The following is a 21612-nucleotide window of genomic DNA, read 5'->3' on the forward strand; positions in this document are numbered from 1 at the left end:
AGATTATACGATTTTGTCAAATATTCATTCATTTATATAAAATGTTTAAAAGACTTATTAAACATATATTTCAATATAAATTAAAATAAAAGTTAAGAAGAACATGTGTCGAAAAATGCGAAATAAGTCAGATATTTAATTCTGAAATCGAAAATGTCTGTACAGTCGAATTTGCCAGCATGTTCATCATGCATGTAAGTTGTGTATCTAAATTTAGTTTAACGGTTCATTTTTAGTTGGTCGCGTTAGCGGCCGACTAAATTTACAGAGCATGTTTTGCAAATCAGAATGTGCTTAGCTTTCTTAGCTACGCTAAGAACAGTAACTCACTATGCTAGGAACGATTACCGCTGTCTGTCTGTACTGCAGACGACGAATGCTTAGGAGCGTCTGCTCTACTACTGCAGTGTGTATTTACCATCTTGTAAGACGACATTGGCCAGTCTAGTGTTTATCATTGAAATCTGTACATATTGGCTGCTTTCAAGGAAAACGGGTCTTAATGCATGTTAAATAAAATTAGCCTTTGCACACTGATTAGCCTGTGCAAGGACGACAACAGCGAACAACTTCAGTGCCTTCAGCGCTTTGATAAATTCCTGCAACGAAATCTATTCATACGACACACGAATACTAACTAAAAGAAAAATGCTTCGGTTATTGTAGGAAAATATGTACGAAATATCTTCGTCACAATCGGCTCGGGGCGCTAATTTGTATTTGCTGCATTTTATTAAATACGAATGTATAATTTTTCTTCCCTTTTTTGTGTTATTGTAACATATTTTATTAATAGATTACAATTTAACACATATACACAATCGTATAATATCGCTTTAAAATAACCTCGTATTTCAGATTCATCTATACTAACCATGTAACAATTTATTATTTAAACTTAAGTCAAGATTTTCAGTACTAATTAAAAATACATATCACATAAATTGAATTAGTTGATCCGGATTGCCTCTTTACTGCAATAACAATGAACTATTAATTAGTAAAAAATAAACACAAATATATAAACCGAGTGTTTGTCTTCATATTAAAATACCAAACTTTCCAAGAGCTGAAATAAAATAACGGGATTACTTCTCCGCCCACAATACATATTTGCTCCTGAAAATATACTTTAAAGTATATACAATTAATAATAAAACTACTGTAATTCACATTCATTATTTGCACATAACACAACAAACAATATAGTTATTAACTCTTTCAGTGCTGGAACCGAATTTTGAAGGCCTTTGCAAACAGTTTGGATTCAGATGAGACGCCACAGAACGTGGCGTCTCATCAGGATCCAAACTGTTTGCTATTCTGATAGTATTATTTGAAAAAATCGAAGAAAATGCTAATTTAAGTAATTCTGCAGACGAAATTTTAGCAGACGACAAATTTCCTAGCATGCAAAGGGTTAATGTATGAGCATTGCTCTTAAGAATTCTGCATTTAAGTTTGTACTCTGTATTTGCATTTCCAGTAATTTAGTGATGTTCTGTGTTGAGTGATAATGGTAGAAAAAAGGGCACATTTTTAATTTTTGTGTAATACCCTAGGATTTTTTTTTGTTCTGACAAGAAGATAATTTCTGAATGACACAATTTTAACATGTGGTGACTGGGTAATTAACCAGCATTTATTAAGCATATAAAGAAATTTAACATGCAATTTAACGTTCACATTTCACTTGAGATCTGAAGCGTACCGGTATAAACCCAGGATTTTTGTCCACACTATCTGACTTCCTACTCAAGTGTTTAAGAGTATAGAATATAGACGGTACAAGTATTTTTAAGAGTTTGTGGAAGTAGTTTATCAATCATAGTATTGAGAAGATATTAACATTTACAATTCAAGACTTGGCTAATAATACATTATTTCTTTCCTTAAATAACAAGATTTTTGTTAGGACAATTCTATATTAGGTGCGGGGAATTGATACTTACTAACAGTTCGGGAACCAGATTATTTAATGGAATTCAGGTACATATGTGACTGCTGAACGCGGAAACTTGTTTATTTTGAGCACTTCTGGTAAAAAGCTTTACAAGAACTTTGTGTTGTGATCAAGCATTGTCCATGTCCAAGTGTCTTTGACCCCAGCCCATAAAATAACACAGGAACAGTTATTTCGGTACAGATTGAATAGGAAAAGTTGGAAAAAGTGAAAGACGTGGGTGTTTTATTAATACTTTTAAGACGTTTTTAGTATTGTGAAAACGCTGAACTTGTTCTTTATCAAGTTAGGTAATGTAAGTTGCCCAACGGCAATTTAGTTAGATTAGTGGACCCACCACTTAAATTAGTGTTAAAGTAGTGATAAATTAGTGTAAATAATATTTTAATCACTTGAGTACAAAAGTTGCTCAGTGTTTTATCATTTGTAAATTGTAACATAGCATTAGTGTCTGTATACAAGTGAAACTCGCTCAAGTGAAGACGATATTGCTTTACCAAAAATATAAAAGCAAATCAAACTTGATGACCCTGAACAGTTAGGATGTGCTAACTAAGAAAAACATTAAATAAGAAGAAGCGCATAAGGAAAAAGAATCCATTAAAGTCACAAGAATTTCCGTATTTTATGGGAGAGACCAGCGAAAGGTAAAGTTTCATTCAGAGCCTGGCGGTATTAGGTGAATTGTCTCATCAGAGAAGATGCATATTCACATGCCAGTATGCTATTGAGCATAACAATATCATTGCGAGGTGAGACAGCAGAAATTTTGATGAGGCTAGGAGAAAAAAACAAAGTACATGAACTTCTTGAGTTCTTTAAAGCACATTTGGTACATTAAAACTTCAGAGTCCACTTTGAAAAAGTTTCATGCATGTGAACAAAGAGACAATGAACCTGTCGTGAAATATGCAAGTAGAGTGGAAGAAATGTTCTCTAGAGCAGTTGGGAGCACATGCAAGTTCACAGCAAATCCTATTGAAAGGTGTCTTCTATGAAAGGCTGAAATGCTGAATTAAAAATTGCATCTGCATTTAAATATGAGACTACAACTGATAACAATATATTCAAGGCAGAGATGAGGACAATAGAACTCGAATTTAAGAGTAGAAAACCTACAGGTAAATCAAAACAATGCCAAACTACCGCTTTGAAACACGAAAACTCCGAATAAGGAGAAATTAAGTCTTCTCGAAAAGATGAATGTTATAATAGAAAGGTTAGACAAAGAGAAAGGTCAGACGAATGTTGTACAACAGTTTCCACAGAACGGAAAAGGGAATCCAGGTGAAACATGTAGTGGGACAAAGAGGACCTTGACTCTTCAGAGTTATGAGAGACCAGTTTCAGGGAAAACGTCCATTTCGAGGTCAAGGTCGAGGACCAATTAGTTAAAGACCAACACGACCTATCGGGAACAATATGTCCCAACCTAATATTCAGTGTTACAACTTCAATGAGTATGTGCACTTTGCCTTTAAACGAGTGAGTGTTGCTATGTTGGGTGAGGATAGTGACACATCTGATAAATTTGACCCCACATTGATTTGTGAAGCAGCTGAAGTCAGCGTATTTGTCAATAATATAATGACCACCGCACTTTTCGACACAGGTTCATGTGTATCCACTTGTTCTGAAAAGCATTATCTAGAAAATTTAAAAGAAAAATAGTAAAAACTTCTTAATAACTTGTTGAAAAAGGCTATATAGAAATTTCTTTGAAAGCTTGTGGTATTCCTGGAGATATTAAACAGCAATGCTTATTTCGTATAGTTCAATATACTGAATATAATAAAGGCCCACAGATTCTTTTTTAACAAATATTTTGACAGAATTAATTAAGGACTGTAAGGAAATATTTGGCGAGAATTTCCAAAACTCAAAATTACATGTACCATGGTACTTAGCCTTTCGGTGCATGATTCTAACAGAAAAGTCCATAAAAAAAAATAACTACACATTAGCTGTTGTTAGGTCTGCTCTACCTCACACTTTCATTAGATCCAAATCAGTCAATAAACTTTAAATGTTCAACTGGTAGAGAATGATGCCATCATCCCACATATGCGTTCATACAGGAGACTAGACACTCTAATTTGCCCAATTTTACAGAAATAACACCGGCAATTATACACTAATTAGCTTAGAAAAAAGAATGTGTAGTGAATATAAATAATACTACAGTAAACATTTCACCGAGAGCTGTTTTGGCTGAATTACAACTGAATACCTTTCATCTTGCTGATTAAAAACTTTAACATAAAAAACAAAATTTATTTACAGAGCTAACATTCATACAACTGACGTAACTACACCTTCATATTAAACACAAAATAGCTATGGTATTTAAACAACTTACTTTTCAAATTTTAAATTTCCTAATCACTTCGTACCAGTCCTCAGTGACAGGAAACTGGAAAGATGTATACATGGAAGTTCATGCTACGAGATATTATTGCGCTAAGGCTTTGATGTAAAAATGATTTGATTTAACATTCAGGACCTTTTATCCTAAGAGACTGTTCGAGGACCGCTAACACAAAGTTGTTGTCACTTGCATCGGTAAACAAAATCAGTGTTGTACAGGCAGTATTAAATTCACAAGTACCAAAGCTGTTCTCTGAATGAGCCAAGCGGTTAATTTCATCATGGAGTGTTCTGAGTCATTTTGCTGTGAGGCTTGAGGTTTTCTCACGAACGTTCCTCATGCGAAGTAAGTTAGATTTGTGTTCCAAAACTCCGTTTTGGGTACCAGTATTTGAACTTAAAGTTTAATTTAAGCAAGGTTTTAATGTATGTTTTGAAAGTTTTAGAACAATTATACTTAAACCTTAAAAAAGCTATGTAAACGTTATAGCTTGAAGTTAAACAGCTAGCATTGTTATGTGTGTACAAAGTGAAATTTCAAGCTAGCTTCATACACGCGAATTTTTCTACCGTAGTTTGCAAAAACAAAGAAAGCTTGGCTTAAACGGAACAATGGCTATAATTGTAACTTGGGAACGTTTTACTTTATGGATTCAAACACCACAAACTGTGGTAAATAAGGTTCATTTACGATTAGAGTCATTTTCAATTTCAGGATTTGAAGACAAGAGAATAATACCACCACAAAAATATACAAGGTATACACCATCGTGAAAAAAAAACGTACAAACGAAAAAAAAAATTTAATATTATAATAAAATATATTGTTATACATAATAATTGGAAGTACATTTAATCATAATATTAAACAGGAATGGCCTATCACATTTTAGTGGCCGACAACCCACTTTCAGAACAAGATAAACCATCAACTCTAAAATAAAAAATAATATTCTCGAACGTAAAGACTAAAAAAAGCCTGAAAGTCAAACTAAAGAACCTCTTGAGGAAATGGTCTCCTTCAATAAGCACCACACATCAAAGCAAATATCCTTAACAGACAATTTACAGATGCCTTCAACCCAATCACATTTGATTCCTGACAAAGGTCCTATCCCTCATCCATCTACGCCAGACATCTCCATCATAGAAGATGGCATAACACAATTGTTACAAAATCCATAAAGCCTCCGGTCCAAAATATTTACCCTTCAGAGTATTGAAAGGTTGCAATACAGAGATATCCACAATACTGAACTCTTTATTTCAAAAGTGCCTGTCCTTTGGAAAAATACCAATTGACTGGAAACATGCAAATGTCTCAGGTCATCCCCTACCGAAAAGGGGACAATTTGCGAGAGAATTACCTCACCATCAGCGTCATCAGCCATCCCAGCAAAGTCATTCGTCCTAAATAGATTGAAAATTAAGGCCGTGATACTGCTTGCGGAAGACAAACCAAGATTTAGAGCTGAGTGTAGCACTATGAAACAGATCCTCAACAGTCATCATTGAGAAACACCTGCAACATCAGCATGAGCTCTTCCACAACTTCATCGACTATGAGAAAGCTTTCGATCGCATGTAACTTGATAGTCTATGGAAGGTTTGGAGAGGATTTGACATTGACGAAGAACTGTTGTAAGCAATACTAGAACGCTACAGAAACGCCAGCATCGCAGTACTTCTCAATGGACAGAAGGGTCATTTCTTCAGGATATCAGTTGGCGTCCGTCAGAGATGTCTCCTCTTTAACTTTTCCTTTAGAAGATCATGCAGCAGACCGTTCAAGATCATTACACCACAATCTTTATCTCTTCAACGTAAGAGTCGCTGATGGCATCGACTTCATGGGTTGCACCAGCCGTGAACACCAAGACCTCACCAGCATAGTCAATGAAAGAACAGGAGCATATGGAATGGAAGTCAGCACGGAGAAGTCGAGATCACTGTGAACAGCACGAACAATACCATAGCAGACATCACCGTGAAAGACGAGAAGCTGGATGTAGTGACCATCTTCAGCATTGTTAGCAACCCTGTTCAAGGATGGTACCAGTGTCATTGGGGTCCGAATAAGAATTAACATGGCGACCGCAGTGATAACCCGACTGAGGATGTTGGGGACAAGCAGACTCATCAGCTTCCCCTCCAAGTACAGGCTCTACAAGTATCTCATTGTATCCATCTCATAGTATGAAATGGACGCTTTGCAAGGACATAAAAAGCTGGATTCATGCCTTAAAACTAAATCGTCTTCGAATCCGCAATTCCAACATGGAGCACAAGCCCAACGCGTACGCCCGGAACATGACAGCAACACTTGTTGGTCCGCAAGATCCGCTCCTGGCGACCGTCGAACGACGAAAACAGGCTTGGATTCGATACGTCACCAGGTACGACTCTCTGTACAAATCTGTACTCCAGGGCACTCACTCGGGATGGAGGTTTCCATCGAAACTATCAGAATTGACAATGGGACAGAGTGGACTTTTATCCCCATGTATGAGCTACACTCAGCAACCGACAACATACCAGACTGGCGCAGGATATATGTGTCCTCGTCCCTCATTTCCACGTAATTGCCAGACCGGTCAAGGGAACGATGATGATTAAATCTCAAGAATACGATGCTCATCTTACGAAGTCAAAAGTATAATAATAATACAAATTATAGCAAGGGAAACGAAATTTAGTGAAAGACCTTCTTAAAGGACGTCTATGATATTAGAGCATTGTTATTTTTGACCTAGCCGAATAAGAAAACCTACAGGTTATTAAGCCAAAGCGTATTAGTATTTTAATGACCTTAGTATTTTACGTATTCTTAGTGGTATCTATTTTTGTGGCAATGCGTTTGAAGATATGCTGAAATAGTAAGTCCATTGAAAAATATAAGAGCATGTATTAATATAAAGCTCGGTTCCTCTGCAATAGAGGTAGATGCCATAACCGATGCTCTAACATCATTTACATTTTGTAAAACTTGCAATTTCGAACTGGTTATTAAGCAAAACATATAAAAAATTCAAAGAAATATGTAATTTTCACAACAATCAACAATTGTTAATAATTGAATAGCGTCTTGACAAAGTTTCTTTAAGTATGCGTTGACCTGACTAAACAAAGGAGTTTGTAACTATTGCAAAACCAAGGAGATCCAAATTTTGATAATTGGCCAGCAGTTATATTACGGAAAGATATATTTCAGAATATCTTTTTTTCGTGGATTTTAAACATCATTGTAACTGTTTGTCATTTTTGTAATGTGGGAAGTAGCAGTTTTATTAAATTTTACATTAAACAATACTAATGCCGAGCAATATATGTCCCCTACCGGCTCCACCATTGTAAGATTTTATTTTATTTGTAGCAACCAGATTTTTTGACGTAGTCACAAAATGAAATGACGTTCAAAATGTCCATATTGCCATCTATCCATGTTTCAAGATTCATGAACAAATATGCAGAACTTTTAAAGTTGTCGCAGGATCCAGAAAAGTGTGACGGACTGACAGACAGACAGACACACACACAGAGCGCAAACCATAAGTCCCCTCCGGTGAAACCGGTAGGGGACAAAAAGATAAAGTGTAACGTTATGATATGAAGACTAGAGTTAAGTCCCTGGATGTTTACTCTAAATGTTCATAATATGGAAGCATATATAAACGTCACTTCGTTATTACGTACAATACGTATTGATATGTACGTTTGCGTCCGTAAAGACCGGTCTGTACATAAGGCTTACTAAATGTCCGTATAGCGTATTTAATATAAACTGGCTTAAACCCGAAATATGTCTATATGAGACGAGACAATTATGCGGCATATGCTATACCTTTAATTGACTACGGCTAGCAATAGGTAAATTTCTGGTTTGCTTCCTCTCGGAACTTGAGTTATAATTTAAAGCTGAAATGGCTTGCATGTGTGGTAAAACTTAAATGTGTATGAGTAAAATTCCATAGAATCACATATATCGAAGAATATGTGTTGGAGTGTAAATGGGTATTTTTCGATACATGTTTTTCTTTGGAATTTTACGCATAAGTACATTAAATTAAATACAAATACTAGATATTTTAGCATTTAATTGTCAAATTATTACTAAAGTGCCAGTGTTATCACTAGACTCATCCAAGTTGTAAACAGTATACCTTACCCGGAGTTTATTTATTTGTAATTAAAACATTCACGTTAATTGGTTTTCCTTGTGTACGTAAACTAGGAGGAAATAATATTTTTACAATTGCAGTAACATAACAACATGGATTTTTAAATTGAATTGCGTTTATAAGGTTTAATACCTTATCGACAAATGACTATGTTGTTGCTGTACTAGACTATTCTAGACACCTCAACGTGTCTTTAAAGGAAATCGACCACAATGGAGCAAGTGAAAGACGTCTGCAAAGACGCGTTCGAGCGCTCGAACTTCCGGCTTGCAAGGCGGCCGGCGTACCTAAGGGTTGATCTTGACGTGTTACTGAACAACTTGAAGATTCTCAAGGGACTCCTGAACCAGCACACCGGTGGGTAGAAGTTTTATAAAATAATGTATTTAGTATACCCTAATCTGACTTTGCCTCACACATTACCCACAATGCGTTTCGACACTTCAAAACATTCCGCAACTAGGTGTTGGTATGCTTTTGTTAAACCTTTGCTAAACTTTAAGTACTTTGCTATCCTCTTAGTGCCATTTCTAGACCTAGAGTGAGTTTTGCTGGACTTGAGACGCTGAAGTGTTAAAGGCTCAGTTATTACTGTTTTCTAATGCACCGAATGTTCTTCAAAACAGATAAATAAACCTAATAAATGTTGAATACTAATATTTAAAAAAAGGAAACATTTAAAGTCACACCTTAAAAATATGAAATAAATATAATTTGATATGGACGGTCGATGTGTAAATAGGCCGATCCATTTTCGATTCAATGTAACTTCTTGACGTACCAAACACAATATCGCCGCAACGTTATTTAATGATAACGTTAAAATTTAAAACATAACTATAAAACCCGTTGATATGTATTCATCACTACAAACGCTTGTCGGTGATGCCCTTTAATATGTCTCGATGAAAACAGTGTCAAGCCGCGTTGAACTAGCAGAGACTGGATTGTTTGTGACTTTTAGCATAATCCTAATTAATTATACCAAATAATTAACCTGTCTCTCATTAATTGTCGCCCATCACTCGACATTGACAGCGAGAAAAAAACGGCGACAAACGACGAAATGGATAAAAACATTTTCTTTGTTAAGTCGATCACTTATTCTATGTACACATTCTTTAATAGGATTAAAATTATACAAAATGTTAATTTTGATTTTCGAACGAGTCAAGAACAAGTGTGTACATATGGTTATCGAATGGACAAGTTATGACTGTCTATACGTAGCCACACACTGATCTCTTGAAATACATGTATCCATATCAACCATGAACGGTTTTTTTCTAATATTTTATCTAAATTAAATATCGGCTACTATTATTAACGGCCGGATTCCGACAGACTATTCACGAAGATCACGTTCAACCTATCACACACACGTCTACCACTAACCCATTTTGCATTTGCAAATAGAACCAATATTGAAGCAATGATTTTTGCTGAAGATGGGAAAAAAATAGTCACGTGCTCCACAGTAATCTGTTAAGCATTATTTAAGGCGTGTGCACAGACAAATGCTTATTATCGTTCGGAATTTAATACATTGTCAGATATAGTCAATGACAAGTGATGAGCCCTCGTTAAGAGCAGATCCTAGGCCACGTTAATTGTATTATCTAACAGGATAAAATATTGATTTAAACATATTTTGATAAAAAAATGTCAGGAAAATCATTTGTTTCCAAGTACATCGCCGTATAAGATAGGTTCGTCGGCTAAACTTGTTTGGTTTACTTTTCTGTAACTCTCGTCTTCAAGCACAATATGCAATAACACGTAGAAATTGTTCCATTTTTCTATTTAGCAGTATCTTATTTGTAGTAAAAGGGACATTTTCATAGATTTTTTCAGATATTCAAGTTTTTCATTAAGTGCTTAATATTGATAAATGTAAACATTGGATCTAAAAAGCTCCAGTACAAAAACAAGAATAAAATTAAAGAAAGAAAACAAAAAATAATCCTCAACTGGGCTCGAACCACTGACCGCTGGAGTAAAAGTCTAAAGCTTAGACCACTCGGCCAACCGTGCTAATACAGAGATATTATGTGATGTATTTTATACTTTATATAAGCAAATCAGCAATAAGCAAATAATCGTAGTGTCACAAAATATAACGACAAAAAACAGAATTCGCCAATTATTTAATCGTTTCGCGTTGCAACGCTTTATAATTTTTATATCGTCAAAAGATGCATATAATGGATATTTTATAGCAAGGTAAATGTTCAGTATCACTGTTTCCTCACAACTATCATAACTTCAACGAAAATTTGCGAATCTGAAACATTTTTTTAATGCGTCAATTTACCAAAACGTGAAAAGGTCCCTTTAAGTATACCCCTCAAAACGAAAGTTAGACAGGGGCTTTACAAGAGTAATGCGGTCGGTTGGTTCTTTGATCGGTTAGTGTGTTGATTTGTCTGCTTTCATTCTACATTTTAATTTTGTAGAAACTATATCACATTTCTCAAGTGATTGAATTGAAACTTTAATATTATTATGGTTTATGATATGGTAATTACGACAAAAATGTAATAATGATTCATTATACAAAGTCACGTGTCTAGATATCAATATCGCCAACAAATAAAGAAAGTGTAAATGTATGTTCTCAAACAAGTCGAACAATATAACGGAGTTTTCCAACGGAGCATGGCCTGATGGCGTTTAAGCGAGATGCGTGCTATTAAAAATATAATGGATATTTTAGAGCATGGTAAATGTTCGGTATTACTGCGTCCTCACAAATTCCTCACAATATCATAACTACAACGAAAATTTGCGAATCTGAAACATGGTATGTACTATTAAAAATACAACTAAGATTTAAAAAGGTATAATAACAATTTCTAATTTCAAAAGCTTTATAAATACACTTACACGGTGCCTATACCACGTGACTTTTTAAGATCTGTGTGGGGACTAAAATGTCAACAAAAGCGCGACGAAGGTAAGATTTTTATGGATATTTTTTTTAATATGTCACCATTTTCAATGGGATAAAGTGGAGAGCCCGCTCATTCATGATAGCTTTCTATAGGTATCATGATTTTTTTTAAACAAATAAGTATTTTTTCAGTAAAGTGCAACCGCGCGTTTGAACGGTTAGAAAAAGGTAGGATCAGTGTGGGGACATTATTTTATTTTGATACAGAAACATCACCTCTGGTGCAATTAATCAATAAACGTTATGGGCGGAGCTTACACTATATTATTTTGCATTCATTTTCAGGTTTATGTTATATGTTTACGAAACACAATTCAAGAAAAATATTCTTACAGTAATATGATATGTGTGGTATACGTGTTTAGAAGGATCTGTGTGGTATCCGTGTTTCTACAATTCACGGATAAATTGAAATAATGAGGACAAAATATTTTTTTATATTTAATTTCAATAATTTCAATACAACAATTACTACTACTACTATTACTACTTCTACTACTACTATTAGTAGTAGTAGTAGTAGCAGTAGTAGTAGTAGTAGTAGTAGTACATGTAGTAGTAGTAGTAGTAGTAGTAGTAGTAGTAGTAGTAGTAGTAGTAGTAGTAGTAGTAGTAGTAGAAGAAGAAGTAATAGTAGTAGTAGTAGATATATTATTATCATTAAAATGATTCTTTTCAGTAATCACATATTTGGCACTAGTGAGCGGAAAAGGATAAGGCAAGAAAAAAGAGGAAACTGTTTCACGAGAAAGAAATGCTATACAGAAGGGGACACTAGGAGTAAGTTGGGTGCCGGCGAGACGAAACGAAAGCCTGACAGAAACTGTTGCCAACAATAAGAATGGGGATAGACGAACACAATTGAAAATTTAATTCGAACACAAATTCTGCAATAGAGATTGTGTCAAATATTACACAGGTTGACAAAAAGCAAAGGCATGTTCTTTCCTGAGTAATATGTATGTTTTAAAATCAAATGTGAAATAAAAACTGATAAAACTGAATCCACCAGACGTATTGGTTTATCATGGATTTCAAAGTGCCTTGCATCATTGTGAAGAAACTTTAAACGACCAAACAAATCATACATTTTCGACATTATTTTCTATTTTGTTGTTATTTAAAGTTGAAAATAACCGGCACGATTTACTAAAAACAAAATAATGGTCATTGTAGAAACAGATATATATATATATATTATATATGTGTGTGTTATTTTCATTTATGGAATTCATATTGTTGCGCCATGTGTTTGTATAATGTCATGTTATAAATTATGACATTGTATTCAGTGTAACAAGTGTATGCTTATATTTAGTGTTAATTATTTTGAAGAGAATATAAAAAGTAAATGAATAACTTTTATATTAAATGATTATATATGTACGATTCTCCTCTTGTGTTGTGGTGGGGTGCAGCTGTGAAGAATGTCAAGACGTATTTCGAATAAATTAAGGAGTATTTAATTGTATACTCAACCTTATCGCCTACATTGTTTATTGTCAATTACCATGGCCTAGAATAAGTATAAGCAGGCAGTTAATAATGTAAAGCAATCGTGAAAATCACTACTTTTTAGAAACCCTGGCTTCTTATGATTATCAAACTAGCTTCAGACAGCGGTATTTAAAATTGAAATCAACGAAAAAACATCGCAAAACTTTAATCAAGTTATCGTTAATAAAGAATCACAGATTAGATAATACAAATCACAGATGCGATTCATTAATGAATAACGTAAATCTAACTTATTGCACAATTATTTGACAATAATTTCAAAAGAAACACACAAACGAACTTAACGAAACACAAAAACTAATCAAATTCGGATAACTTTTAAAAAATATTGAAAAGGAGAGTTAAAATAAAACAACGAATAAAATAACGTAAAACGATACTCAAGTTACACAGACAAACTGTAAACTATTATGATTATTAATCAGTATTCACGGATTTATGTGAAGTGCTCACGTGTCGAGAGAGGTTTGTTTTGCGACTGTACGTTTTAAACACTCCTGATATATGTAATACTTGTCAGGCATGTGGGGCTTGTCGTGCTCTTTGAGGTCAATCTCACTCCTAACTGCCAACCCACACTGGTAACAGTTCGACAATCCCTCTTTTTTGCACTTTTCTCTCGAGCCACGGGTAGGTAGGTACTTGTCCGAAAAGCTCCTGCCGCGCTGTACACACATCATGGGGTCCTTCGTTCTTTGAAGATTGAAGGCATCGTAAGAAGAAAAAAAGCTATTTTAATCACGTGACATTTCAATGCGTAAACTCGCTATTTCAAAAATGTTAGTATTAGAAGACACGCGTTCGTTTTTTTTTTAATTACCAACGATTTGACGATTATTGAGATATTTCAAAATGTATGATAACCTGAGAGATGAGATATATTGTATATTTGTACTGTTTCACGAAAATCCGTTCATCTGTTTGTTAGTATAACTGTATAAAAATTAAACTATTTTTAAGGTATTTCATCTTACTTGAAATGCTTTCCCACAGCAGTAATAGTTTCCAGAGTTAGCGTATCTCCTAATGTGGCGCAATAATCCAGCTCTGGTCTTCAACAATTTTCCGCATTCGGAGCATTGGGCCATACCTTAAAGCAAATATAATATCTAAAATAATATATAGAATACATTACTTCACGTGACAGTAGTGTTTGGTGCCAAAATAAAAATGGAATTTATTACAATAACATAAAGTGTACACCTATTTAAGGAATGCTTGGCATTGTAATCAATTTAAGATGCTCCAGCGTAAGATTTTAATTTTATGATGGGGATTGTATAGCATGCCTGTATATCATTATTATGTATTAGTTCAACAAGCGGTGCAAGCGTAGTGTATAGCCATTATGTGTTTTACTTGCTATCGCATTTAAAAATCCAGTTTTAAATACATTGTTGACAAGCATTTTTTTAGCAACTGAATAGAACTGAAAAACTTATAAACAGTATACCACACAGATCCTTCTAAAAACGTATACCACACAGATCATATTACTGTAAGAATATTTACCTTGAATTTTGTTTCGTAAATATATAACAGAAACCTGAAAATGAATGCAAAATGATATAGTGTAAACTCCGCCCATTAAGTTTATTGCTTTATTTCACCAGAAGTGATGTTTCTGTGTCAAAATAAAATAATGTCCCCACACTGATCCTACCTTTTTCAAAGCGTTCAAACGCGCGGTTGCACTTTACTGAAAAATACTGATTTGTTTTATAAAATCATGATACCTATAGAAAGCTCTCATGAATGAGCGGGCTCTCCACTTTATCCCATTGAACATGGTGACAAATTAAAAAAAATATCCATAAAAATCTTACCTTCGTCGCGCTTTTGTTGACATTTTAGTCCCCACACAGATCTTAAAAAGTGACGTGGTATAGGCACCGTGACTTAGCTAATTTGCATTCACAGAACCGTTTTGAAACACAGGTGGTTAGCGTGTGGCTATGATATTAATTAGTGAAAACGTCATTTTGAATGATAAATAATCATATAATAACGAAAAATCAACTGTTCTGAAAGAAAATTTTTTTTTCGGAAAAGTTGATTTTTCGTTATAATATGATTATTTATCATTCAAAATGATGTTTTCACTAATTAATATCATAGTCACACGCTAACCACCTGTGTTTTGAAAGGTCAATATTGAATAATTAAAATAATGATACTTAAGAAATAATATTTTTCTATCATGGTTTGTTGTCGAATAACCCACAGTAAGGAGTATAGATGCGTAGGAATTAAATCACGAGTGCGAAGCACGAGTGATTTGATAACACGCATCTATACAACTTACTGTGGGTTATTCGACAACAAACCATCATAGAAAAAAATTATTTCGATTCTAACACGATTTTGATTGATTTGGTTCAAGCTTTAGGACGTGAACTATATTTTTCAATACTCCGCCCTTCTTAGTACTAAGTTCACTATTTAGTGACGTCATTGAATTGTACAAACATATGAAGTCATTTTCATTCATAAATATTTTGCAAATGACGTCACTTTCATTGAAAGCAACAATCGTAAAAACTTAATGTCGTCACGTTTATTGATGCTACTGAAAAGCTGACATGCTATAAATGTTTTCTGAATTACGTTTCCTAACACATAACATTGTTTGTAGACGTGGTTATGCCACTTATCACCAAATATACAATTTATTGTTTCATTACATTTATATACATGCTACATTCATAACATTTCTTTCAGAGCGGGTTTAAGCACGTGCATTTTACTGCAATATTTTCTTTATTTATTCGGAACTATTTTCGAAACATTAAGCTCCGCCCATAAGTTATTGCAGAATAACCCACGCTTGATTTCCTTCTTTGTCTATAGAAAACAAGTCGCGTGCCGTGTTAGAATTGGTCACACATAACAAAGTGGACTTATGTTACTCTTTCTTACACCACGATAAGTGTTCACTCATAGGTTAGCTGAAATTTATCTCCGAGAACATAACAAAGGGTGCATTTCCCTTCGTCTAAGGGTATTAATACTGGTTTATGGCATCGACCGATTTCAACTCAAAGTCCATGCGCAGAGAATGTAATTTCAATCTGTATTTGGTAATAGTATAATCATTTAAATAGGTTTGGAATTTAAAATCAATACATACGTTTTTGCTCTACTGGACACACTTAATTCTGAATTCTATCTTTGTATAAACAAATCTTTAACTCATTTTTTTTTAACTTGACCAAGAAATATCTTTAAAAAAAAGATATACGGCGTTGATTGTGGTACGAGTTGGTGAAAGGTAAAGAGTTCAATGAATGAGATCAAAGATAGCGAATGTCTTTTTCTGTGAAGTTCTTAGCTGCATCACACGCAGTACGGGATGTTTCGCGAAGTTTTCGCGGCTTATTTTGCATTATTACATATTGCTGGTCATAAACCTATAGATACAAAACAGAAAACCAAAAGAAGAATGGAAGTGAAATTAAAACATATGAGTGAATCGACCACACGCGAAGTATCCGTACATATTTTTAATATTTATACGCGCGTTCTTCGAACAAACCTGTTTTAGTGGTTTGTCGGGCATTGCTATTTGATTCGATTATTAACAGTATCGAGAATCATCGCGCTTATGCTTACTACATTAGTCAATATGGTGGAATAATTCTTGTTAAATTAATCTAAAAAAATATTTATCATGGTATTGTTGAAAACACATTAAGAATCTATTATTGACATACCATTATTATATCGCTAAATATCTTCATTTAACATATATCTGGTCTAAAGAAAATTCCAGTTCACCTAGATCACGCTATTGCGTCTATATTATATAACCATTGTTTTACTGGCCGCGAACTGACCCTGATACCTTGCGGGTTGGAATGCGATGCATTAAAGTGAAGCCACGCTTCCACTGCTGGAACGACGGCTTGTTTAAAACTTTATACTTGTACATGTTAAATGTTCAATTTCGAAAACAATTTAAAATGGTTTGGCCAAAACGAATATCAGGATAGGGAAAAACGATACTTTTATGAACTTAAATATACTAGTACACAGACAGGAATATGAAAGTAATTACTAAATATGAGAACACAGCCTTTCAGTACAAACGCTTAGCGCTGGCAATCCTCTCAAAATAAAAGGTACACGCACAAACTGTATTGATGTCGAGTGTTTAGTGTCAAACTGTTCCATCTATCAAGCCTTTTCATTAGAGATAAAATTGTTTCATGCTGAACACGCAGTAAAACAGTGTTACAAAGACGCGTTCATGTTTCCAATGTTCTGGTGGTATGCTCAAATCAACCAACGGACTAAATGAAGTGTATTCATTCGTGTCTAGCCGCGGGAAATTTTATTGGACACTTACAAAGGTCATGTAAGGTGAAAAGCTGGCTTATTCAGCTACGCCGAAAAAATGGATGATCGTTATGACGTCACGATAAAACCACATATTCTCTGACTTCCTCTTTCGCTCTGTATTTTCCAGAGATCATTGCCGTGGTGAAGGCAAATGCGTACGGACATGGTGCGCCGCAGGTTGCTCGCTTCCTGGAGAAGCACGGAATCTCACACTTCGCGGTCGCCACCGCGCTGGAGGGGGAGGAACTGCGCACCGCCGGCGTCCACTGCAACATACAGATATTTGGTGGGTGAATAAGAAACACTGAACGCCAAGATAATTCAGTCATGGTACTAATTTAGTTCCAGGGGTTTAAAATACAATCTATGGATTTTTTTCTTAAATATGCATATTACTCAGTCCCATACGTTTCTGCATAACTGAAAGGGATTGAGAAATAATTACGAGATTTTGATTAAAACATTTTAGCTCACATTTTAGCACAACGTGTTTATGGTGAGCTACTGGGATGCCGTGATGTTTGTCCGTGTGTGCGCCATTGTGTCTGTGCGTCTTTCTTATTTAAACGGCATCTCATCATTAACCGCTTTGACGAAACTTCACTGAAATATTCATACGGTGGTCTTTATGAAAATTATTTAAACCGTTCTGGTTCGTTGATTGTGCGGCCTAAAAATGTATTTTAAAATAAAAACTTAAAAAAAGTATTCTCCATGAGCTCCTCTTATCAAAATTTTCATTTGTAGAAGTGTAATCGAAATCTCAATGATAAATAAAGTGCAGATATTCTATAAATTTTCTTTCAAACCTTTACTTTTTCTTTACTTTTGAACATATTGATCATGGTCTTGTTATTATTCAAACCAGTCCTTTTGGTAATGTGCTCGGACATTTTCAGATAGTAGTTTGGATAATTATGAACTTTAAGATGAACGTAGCATAAACTCAGGGCCGTCGTCGGACTTTTCAAAGTGGTCAGGCTCTAAGCGCCGGAGGCCTGCGATTGCCGACCCCGGAAATTTTTTCGGCGTAGCTGTTAAACGTCACTTTTGACCTTAGGTGACCTTTAGGTTACATTCATAAAAATGACCGCGGCTACCCACGAATGAATACACTTCATTTCGTCCATTGGCTGATTTGAGAATACCACCAGAACATTGGAAACATGGCCGCGTCTTTCTAACACTGTTATACTGCGTGTTCAGCATGAAACAATTTTATCTCTTATGAAAAGGCTTGATAGATGGAACAGTTTTACACTCAACTCTTCACATCAATACAATGTGTGCGTAGATTTTACACCTTTGTCAGTTCGCGGTTAGTGTGTGTGAATGTCAGAGTTTAGGTCATCGCTGCGTCTTCACGACTACCTTTTGTGCTGACCGGAGTTTGCGGCCAGTAAAATAATCGTTATATAAGAAAGACGCAATAGCGTGAACTAGGTGAACAGGAATTTTCTTTAGACCAGAAAGATGTTAAATGAAGATATCCAGCGATATAATTATGGTATGTCAATAAAAGATTCTTAATGTGTTTTTAACAACACAATGATAAATATTATTTTTAATTAATTAAACAAGAATTATTCCACCATATTGACTAATGTATTAAGCATGAGCGCGATGATTCTCGATACTGTTAATAATCGAATCAAATAGCAATGCCCGACAAACCACTAAAACGGGTTTGTTCGAAGAACGCGCGTATAAATATTTAAAATATGTACGGATACTTCGCGTGTGGCCGGTTGACTCATATGTTTTAATTTCACTTCCATTATTCTTTTGGTTTTTTCTGTTTTGTATCTATATGTTTATGACCAGCAATATGTAATGACGTAAAATAAGCCGCAAAAACTCCGCGTAACATCCCGTACTGCGTGTGATGCAGCTAAGAACTGCACAGAAAAAGACATTCGCTATCCTTGATCTCATCCATTGAACTCTTTACCTTTCATAAACTCCAACCACAATCAACGCCGTATATATTTTTTAAAGATATTTCTTGTTGAAACATAAAGGCTAAATCGGGACATCTGGGAGGTTTTGAGGCCAAAGTACACGAAGTTACACGGCGCTGCACCAGGCTCCATATTATTTGCAAATGCGATACACTAGGGAAAATAGTTTGAAAATAGTTTGTTAATTTGTTAAGTTGCAGTGCTTTAAAATTTTCCAAATACACAGCTGCGCCTTTCTCCTCGAGCAACGAACTCCTCTGTAATTTTAGTTAAGTCAAGAGCGTCCGTTCTTTGCTTATTAGCGTGCAAAATCATAAGTTTGTTGAGTCTAGTTTGGGACATTGTGCTTCTCAGATATTCTTAATTCTCCGAAGCGCAGACACAATTAAACAATTAAAAAAAATCTTAATAAATTGCAAGAACAAAACGAAATATGAAGTCAACCAAAGTATCAAAATATGCCGCCATTTGCATGGATGGAAGCTTTAATATTCAAGGGAAAACTTTGACAAAGAATTTGCATAGAGGGACGACAATTTCTTCCACTAATGTTGAGGAAGGGGGGCAAAGTGTATATACTAAAGATTGACCGTACACCCCTGTCTCCGGGCTCCATACGCTGTAGTGGCAACGAATTTCACTATATGATATAGATCTTAGCTCTTTTATTATTTGTTTTGATATCCCATGAAAATGTATTGGCTCAAATAAATCCTTCGGCTTTCTTTAAGTATTTTCGTGTATGTTTATCCTTGGATTTGCAAAATAAAATAATGAATACCCCAGATAGCAGACCGACGTTGGCCCAACGTCGGCATCTCGTTGGTATGATGTTAGCGTTGGCATGCTAACGTTGAGCCAACGTTGGCCAAATATCGGTTGGTAATATCGGGTAATAATGTAATAATGTTGGGATTCATTATTTGCAGTATAATATAAGATTATTTTTTAGTAGAAATGAGCAGATTGGATTAGTAAAAAGATAGGTATGTCACGAATGGGCTTCCGTAGTTTTATATTTTGTGCAAAGGGACACCCTTTTTTCGTTTTTTTTTATTTGAAGAGACAGGGTCAAAGGATTTTTATAAACGATGATCTGTCTCATACCTTCGATTGAACGTCTGGCAGAAATCAACATCTGCACAAGCATTGCCGTCCTAGTTACGGCACAATATTGCATTTCTTAGGTTCAGCTATAAGTAGCGGTTTCTTGGACTATTCATTTCCTTCAATATGTGAACGAATGGCATATAGCATTTTTCGTGTATTTTTATTATTGCAACATAGCGATGGTTATCATTTTACTCACCTTGATGTCTTTCCTCTTTTTTGGAAAAAATCGTTTGCATCTTCCGGTAAAAACATCCGGGAAAAATGGAGTGTACGCTGGGAGTGTACGATGGCTCGTTTGTTCCATCGGAAAACAACGAAGTTAGAAAACGGATAGATCTACCGGGATTTTATCACTTTTGCAACAGCATCAGTTTTGTATTGAAAATCGGCGTTTTTTTTTAATAAGGAAGCATGATAAAACATGTCTGCTCCAGAGGATATAAACAATTCACCTCCTAGCTAAGCCTTCTTTTCTCTTTTTTTTGTCAAAAAAGTGGTCAGGCTATAGCCAGCCGACGACCCACGACGGCCCTGAAACTCGATTACTAATGTAAATTATGGGGAATGCACATGATTACATGTTAACATTCAACTTTTTATTAAGACGTTAATCACATACGTAGCTACAAATACTAAACGATATAACATGTGTAATCAAACATGTCAAATTTGATTCGACGATAATTACATGACCGGGGTTATTATTAACTAAGGTAATTTTGAAGAATTTGAAATATTAATGAGGGTGTGGTTGGATAGGGAATAAATAATTTTTTTAGCAGGGGAAAAATGACCTCGTGTCTGCGTTAAATTAGCCCGAAAAATGACTGTAGTGAAAGTTGCTTACAGTCTGTTTCATTAGATTACAAGCTACAAGTTTTTAAGTTATTGAAAATATCTCTTAAAGGAAACGCGTCCGAGGACGAGATTCCTCCGATGTTCGAGAACCGGCTTATCCCAACGGCGGCAGATATCCACTTCCTGTCACAGTGGCTGCGGTACTGGCGGGAGCGGCAGAGGAACACTCTGGGGGTGGAGGTATGGCGGTAGTCTCACTAGCAACCAGTGCTTTGATTGGTTGGGAAGCTGAAACGTATCGGTTTTAACAATATATGCTCACTTTTATTTATGAGGTTTATATTTCCATCCGAAACATATTTATTATTTACAGCAACACTAAAACAGGTTAGCCATTATACCATTTGTATGCATCTGGAT

At 35.1% G+C, this 21612-nt stretch overlaps 1 protein-coding gene across 1 annotated transcript; it reads left to right on the forward strand.

Moving 5' to 3' along the window:
• Positions 1-1869: 1869 nt before the first annotated feature.
• On the forward strand, positions 1870-21452 carry LOC127866504 (alanine racemase 1-like). Its single transcript, XM_052407061.1, has 4 exons — positions 1870-1989; positions 8708-8865; positions 17448-17606; positions 21302-21452. The coding sequence occupies exons 1-4, from the start codon at positions 1979-1981 to the stop codon at positions 21442-21444; spliced, it is 471 nt and encodes a 156-aa protein (XP_052263021.1). The 5' UTR covers positions 1870-1978; the 3' UTR covers positions 21445-21452.
• The last annotated feature ends 160 nt before the right edge of the window (positions 21453-21612 follow it).

This window comes from Dreissena polymorpha, chromosome 2, assembly GCF_020536995.1.
Source record: "Dreissena polymorpha isolate Duluth1 chromosome 2, UMN_Dpol_1.0, whole genome shotgun sequence".
In the NCBI taxonomy this organism is placed as follows: domain Eukaryota; kingdom Metazoa; phylum Mollusca; class Bivalvia; order Myida; family Dreissenidae; genus Dreissena; species Dreissena polymorpha.

What these genes read in the sequence shown, in the direction of transcription:
- LOC127866504 (XM_052407061.1), top strand. An exon ending in ACTCCTGAACCAGCACACCG is followed by an intron (nt 8,866 to 17,447) that starts GTGGGTAGAAGT and finishes TGTATTTTCCAG; the next exon opens with AGATCATTGCCGTGGTGAAG. An exon ending in CTGCAACATACAGATATTTG is followed by an intron (nt 17,607 to 21,301) that starts GTGGGTGAATAA and finishes TATCTCTTAAAG; the next exon opens with GAAACGCGTCCGAGGACGAG.